Source organism: Tiliqua scincoides, chromosome 5 (genome assembly GCF_035046505.1).
Source record: "Tiliqua scincoides isolate rTilSci1 chromosome 5, rTilSci1.hap2, whole genome shotgun sequence".
NCBI classification, from domain to species: domain Eukaryota; kingdom Metazoa; phylum Chordata; class Lepidosauria; order Squamata; family Scincidae; genus Tiliqua; species Tiliqua scincoides.
The window spans coordinates 100,050,753-100,057,558 of NC_089825.1; the positions used below are offsets into that span (position 1 = coordinate 100,050,753).

The window sequence follows — 6,806 nt, forward strand, 5'->3', positions numbered from 1 at the left end:
GGAATTGGTGCCCAGCTCTACCTATTTTCCCAATGCAGAGCACAGGTCTACCTGCCTGCTTGGCATTGGCAGCTACAGTAATACGGAAAACTAAATGCACCAAACCAAAACACACCAATTGGTATCATTGTATTTAGACTCACACTAGCATGGAAAGTGTCCTCTGTACACCAAAACCGATTTCTGCAGCAGCTGCAAGTCCCGCAGCTGTGTCGCTGAGCTCTTCTACATTCCTTCATGGTAAGTGGACCCACAAGCCAAAGAGCTACTGTAGCAGGTCAAGTTTCTTCTCAGATGTGACACTGTTAAACCATTTTTGCCCAGCCCACAGGTGTACACATTTGGTCCCTGTTGCTTATATGCAACATTGGGCAGAAATGGATTAAGGAATGTATGCATTCCTGAGCCTGGTGCGTATGGTTTGTGACAGTAGTCGCCCCCAGCATCCCACATGGGCTGTCAGTCTGGGTGATATTGGAAAATGTAAGATCCCAGGAAATTTCTGGGCCCCCTCCTTTGGCTCCTGGGTCCCTTTCTACCCTGGACCCAGACAAAAAATACCCCTTTTACCACCACCCCCCCAGGCCCTGCCTCTAACAGGGCTTAACATTGCCCTTTCTACTTTGCAAATCACAAAATTGGGAAAGCTAAGTGAGGACCCAGATTACAGCAGATGTCTGGGGAAATGAATGTACATCACATGATCTCTGTCACAAAAATGTTGTGCTGACCGAAACATCACATGGACAGTATTCAGGGTGCCTGTAGCAATATCTTTACCAGTATTTTTCTTTCTCCTCTGCATTTATCTTTTCAACAGGACTTCAACTTTTGCTTCGACACGATGTTGGGAAATGAGACGATTCCAAAATTCATCCTCCTAGGATTAGGAGAATTACCTGAATTCCAGATACCCCTCTTCCTACTGTTTCTCATCATCTACACTGTGACCTTAACAGGAAACATTCTCATTCTGGCCATAGTGGTCTTTGATCGCCACCTTCACACACCCATGTACTTCTTCCTGGGCAACCTCTCCTTCTTAGAGGCTTGCTATAGCTCCAATATATTTCCAAGGATGCTTTTGGCTCTCCTGACTGGGAATGGAACCATCTCTTACAGCCACTGCATCATGCAGTGGTACCTCTTTGGTTCTTTGGAAGCTACCGAGTGCTGTTTACTCTGTGTGATGTCTTATGACAGGTATCTAGCCATCTGTAGACCACTGCATTATGCGACAATCATGAGCCCTTGGATTTGTGTCCAGTTAGCAGCTGCATCCTGGATCAATGGATTTGTGGGGTTTTCTATATTACTCACCTTTATCCTGCAGTTAAACTTTTGTGGCCCCAGTGAGATAGACCATTACGTCTGTGATAACTTCCCACTGCTAAAACTCTCCTGCAGTGATACTAGCATTTTGGAAATTATGAGTTATGTAGTAGCTGTTATATTCACACTTCCTCCTTTTCTTCTCACCCTGACATCCTATATATACATTATAGCGGCCATCTTGAAAATCCCCTCCACTACTGGAAGGCAAAAGGCCTTCTCCACTTGTTCCTCTCACTTGGTGGTGGTTTCCATTTTCTATGGGTCTCTAATGATTGTGTATATATTACCAAATAATGAACTGACCCATGACATGAAAAAATTCTCTTCACTACTATATACGGTTTTGCCCCCTCTGGCGAATCCCTTTATATACAGTCTGAGAAACAGAGAAGTGAAAGAGGCCCTGAAAAATAATATTGAGAGGTTTATGTCACAGAAAACAAGTTCAATAAATTTAGTCAATGTGGTTAACATATAAGGCAAAGGAGATGCTGTTTGCTACATTTCTCTAGCAGCCTACATAGATGCATTTAATGTATTTTTTTTGTAGCTTTTGTTCATTTTGAAATTTTGCTTACCCAAGTTAACAAGGCACGTTTTAAAAACTAATTTAGCACAACTGCAAGCTTGTGTAAATATAAGAAGATAAATGTGTAAGCATCTTTTTCTGGTTTGTTTTTTTTCCAAGTCTTTCAATGACAGGTGGTGGGGACAGGTGAAAGTTGAGTCAGATAACTAAGCCCCTCAAGCCTTGAAGCTATTTATTAGGGCAGCCTCCTTATGAGAAATGGATCAATTTTTAACAAATTAATAAATAATATATTATTTGTAAATAAATTAATAAAAACGTTATTTATTTCTTTATCACTTTTTAAAGTGTTGTAAAACTCAGTGTGCCCCATTAGAGTAATTTTAGAAAGTGGGTCCCGGTGCTAAAAAAAAAAGTGAGAATCACTGATAAATATGGGTGAATATACAGTAACATGTTGACGGCACTCTCTCCCCATGGTTGTGAAGGATGCTTTTCTATGTTACTTGGTCATGTGAAGAGAGAGTACAGTTATACTTGGATAGGTTCCTTGCCCATGCAGACATTCCACTGAATGCAGATAGGTCAGGTGTGGATCCCCAAATTGTGGAGGTATCTTTTGTGAATTGTCCAGTGAGTCAATGGTAGAGTAAACTATGACTCTAATGTAAAATGAGAAATGTCTCCTAAAAAGGATCTTCATACCTTTCAATAGCACCCGGTTCCCCTCATTACCCCACCTATAGGAATACATCACCAGGCACACAGGCAGATGAGAGTCCTAGCTCTTTGCTTATGAGGAGGCTCAGTTAACCCTTATATTAATACTAATTATTCCAGTGATCTCTCCAGAGTTTTCTTCGCAACATGAACTCAATACAGGTGAGCGTCACTTAGTGACGTTCAGCAACAGATCGCATATGCAATGGCTGCTGCTGGTCCCTGTTCATCCCCCCTTGCCTCGCCTCCAGAGATTTTTCTGAGCTTCACAGAGGCATTGCGAGGATGCAGACCAGCACCCAAGCAAGGTTTGATGTTATGTGAGGCTTTGCTCTGGAGGCTTTTCTGAGCTTCACAGGCTCTACAAGGCTCAGACTGGCCATTGTGGATAATAACATGTAACTTCCAGTTTCCTGGAAAACCAGAAGTCATGTAAACCAGAAACAGGCATTCTGAGGCATTCAGAAACCGATGTGCGCTGCCTCTGCGAGGCTCAGAAGAGTCTTCAGAGTCTTCACATAATGTCAACCCTTGCTTGGCGATGGGGGTTCTGGTCTGCATCCCTGTCGCTAAGCGACACATGACTGTATTGTTTTTGAGCCGTGCTTGAACATCCCTTTATCAAGTTGGGACATGTGCAAGTGACCATGGATGCAGCAATGGTTCAGCTTTCCTCCCCCCTTCAATCTATTAGTATATGTTGTTGGACTTTGAAAGACACACACACAACTTATGGGGGAGGGGGGCTATTTATGTCAAGAAAGGTCTTAAGATCAGCCTGGAAGGAGGTATTGAGGAAGTGTATGTGTACTGTGTATGGGGCCCCTGCTATTTTCAGAATTTTTATACATGGTAGGATAGGGGGTGCTTATCAACTTTGCAGATGATATGAGGTTGGGGCAGGAGCCTAACACTCTTATTGCACAATCCTAACAAAATCCCTGCACAGCGATGCAGTGGCACCAACATGGCGCCCACCGTATACAGCAGGGGAGTTTCAGCCTCTGAAGGCATCTTCAGGATAAGGAAACATTTGTTCACTTGCCCTGGAGAGAGCACATATCGGGATGCCAGGTCTACTGAACTCTGACTTATATTTAGTGGGAGTTGAAAAGCAGTTCATGCTAATTCTTCTTTCATTCCATATGCTTGCATTTGTTTCTGAAATAGATGATATCCCATATGGCTTAGCAGTCAGCACTGACTGCCTTTTAATAAGGCCAACATCCAGAGAAAGTTATATTTTTGCACTCAGAGAGTATATTCCCTAGAGGCCAGAATGTTGTTTAATAGGGCATGCCTAATTTATTTTAAAGATGCTGTTTTTATAAACAGAACATTATGTATAGTATAATTCAGCTTGCATATATCTTAGAACTGAGAGATACGATCATAGAAAATGAGTAAAAGGCAGGATCTTACAGTTTCCCCCCTCCATGTCTATTCTAAAGCAGAAAACTAAATGGACCTGTAAAATATCTCAGTATCAGAAAGGTAAGTTTATTGCTTTACAAAATCAATTTCTGTTTTCCCTTGTTCATCTTCCTTCCTTCCTTGAATATATAGGTTTTTTTCTCCCCAAATATAAATCAAAAATTTTGAATTTTTTTTGTATAGTAGGCAGCTTATATAGGCCATCTGAAGTTAATTAACTATCTTAGCCTATGTTTAGAGAAACCAACACATTTTTCTTTCATGCACCAGATATTCAGGAATCGGAACTGGGGGGTGGGGTTTATGCTGAATGCTGGTTGCTTCTATTTAAGAATGGTGAACTCTGATCAGGAGGAGTACAAATAGCCAGATCATGGCCTGCAGCTAGAAAGACTGAAGGCATGGACCATTAAGAGAGGAGACTAAAAAAGCTAAAGAAAGAACAGTGAGTGAGCTTTTGATTATATTTAATTGATACTGGCAAGACAGTGTGGTGCAATGGGTAGAGTGTTGAATTTGTAGAGGGAAACCTGGAATCAATTCCCTACCCACTAAAGAAGCATATTCGATAACCTTCACCAAATAATCACATCCTTATCTCTTCTTCAGAGTTGTTCTCATGATGCAGTAGGATATGACCCTGAGAGTGACCTGTGTCATCGGTATGATGCTTCAAAGTGATCAGGGGTATTGTGTATGTGGGGCAAATGTGAAATTAAAATGCCATAATATGCATTTACCTTCAACTAAATTTGCCCCATACTTCTTGAAGGAATTCCAATAGGGTTCTTAACAGCAGTTCTTAACAAATAAACAAACCTTTAAGCAAACAGTACCATGCAAGATACATGTTCAGCAGGCATAACAAAGAACTATTCATAAAGGCAGAGGTGTTTTTGAATATATGTAGTTTTCAGAGTAGAAGAAAGAATTCGAAGGGCCCAATCCTATTCAATCTCCTAGTTTCAATGCAGTCCCAATGCAGCCCCAAGATAAGGGAACAAGCTTTCCCTTACCATGAGGGAGCCTCCATACCAGCCCCCCCAGCACAGAATGGTTGTATATGCAACCTCCTGATTTTAGAAATGGGCTATGTCAGAATGCCAGATGCAAGGGAGGGCACCAGAATGCAGGTCTCTTGTTATCTGGTGTGCTCCCTGGGCATTTGGTGCGTCACTGTGAGATACAGGAAGCTGGACAAGATGGGCCTATGGCCTGATCCAGTGGGGCTGTTCTTATGTTTTTATAACGCAATTCATATGCCATTTGCACAGCTGCATCAATGCTGGAAAATTGAATAGGATTGAGCCTTAGGGCAGTGGTTCTCTAACTTTTCCGGTTCAAGCCTCCCCTGATCCTTGTAGTCATTAGCCACAGCTCCGCATTACAACACCTCAGTTACCCACAAAATGGGGGTGAAGGTTTTACAATTATACACTAGAAACAAGGCTGCCAGCACACTGAGGCTGCAATCCTAACTACACTTACCTGAGAGTAAGCCCCATTGAACAAAATAGGACTTACTTCTGAGTGGACCTGGTTAGGATTGTGCAATCCTGAGTTTGTTAGCAGCACACCTGGAAGGTTTTGGAAAGGGAGGGAAAAGTGATGAATTTGCTGGGGGAGGGGAAGACTTTGTTTTGTGTGTATCTGCTAATTGCAAACTGATGCAAACTGAGATCTAGAGACTGTTTGGCTGCAATCCTAACCCCACTTTCCTGGGAGTAAGTCCCATTGAACACAATAGGACTTACTTCTGAGTAGATCTAACTAGGATTGTGCCTTTTGTCTTACAATATCAGCCAACGGAGTACCCCCTCCCCCAAAAGGAGGCAGGAAGAAAAAGGGGAATGGCTAAAAGGAATGGGGATTTTTATTTTGAATCAATTTTTGGAGACAAAGGTGTAATGGACAAGAATAGAGATTGTTGGACATCATGAGGCCTGTGAACTGATAAGAGATACATAACCCATTTCCAGGGGCTGCTGCAGTTGGCCCAGATATACTAGCTAGGAATTCTTGGGCAAGAATTCCAAAGTCAGCATAAAGGCAACTTGTTTATTTTTATTTTATTTTTTTGAGGGGGGGGGGGCAGTACAATCCAGAACTTCCCAAAACTCTTTTAGGGAAGGGCATAGAAAAACTGGGAATATCAGGGGAAGCTCTATAGCTTGGTGTGGGGATGTATGAAAGGGGAATAGGCAATAGCTGATGGTGTCCTCCAAGTCAGAAACCTGTACTAAAGGGAGAGGATTGCAGGGTAGTTAGAACCACCTGCAAGTGATTCAATACCACCTGCAAGTATTATTCAATAAATTGTTGCCCATTGATACAATAATTCCAAATGCTCACCTTGCATATTTTTGGTGTGAATGAGCGATGATCAGTCCCCTCACAACTTGCAATATTATTGGACTCCACAATGACACCATATTAGGCGAAAATGGAGGTCTATGGTAAACAAGCAAACAGGTAGATGAACAGCAGAAGCGAAGTGTCTTCAGACTCTAATCTAAGGTGGCATGCCTCTAATAATTGATTCATGACTGCTGAATATGTGTGCTTTGGCTGCATCACAAAATTGGGAAAACTGTGTGAGAACCCAGATTACAGCAGATGTTTGGAACAAATGAAAGTACACCACACGTTCTCTGTCACAAAAATGTTATGCTGACCGAAACATCACATGAACAGTACTCAGGGTGACTGTAGCAATATCTTCACCAGTATTTTTCTTTCTCCTCTGCATTTATCTTTTCAACAGGACTTCAACCTTTGCTTCAACACG

General features: G+C 42.0%; 1 protein-coding gene across 1 annotated transcript; it reads left to right on the top strand.

Moving 5' to 3' along the window:
- The first annotated feature begins 844 nt into the window (after window positions 1-844).
- Window positions 845-1,813, top strand: LOC136652605 (olfactory receptor 2AP1-like). Its single transcript, XM_066629535.1, has one exon. The coding sequence runs from the start codon at window positions 845-847 to the stop codon at window positions 1,811-1,813; it is 969 nt and encodes a 322-aa protein (XP_066485632.1).
- The last annotated feature ends 4,993 nt before the right edge of the window (window positions 1,814-6,806 follow it).

Bases quoted from the DNA above. Each gene is read 5' to 3' on its own strand.
- LOC136652605 (XM_066629535.1), top strand. From the start codon at position 845: ATGTTGGGAAATGAGACGATTCCAAAATTCATCCTCCTAGGATTAGGA.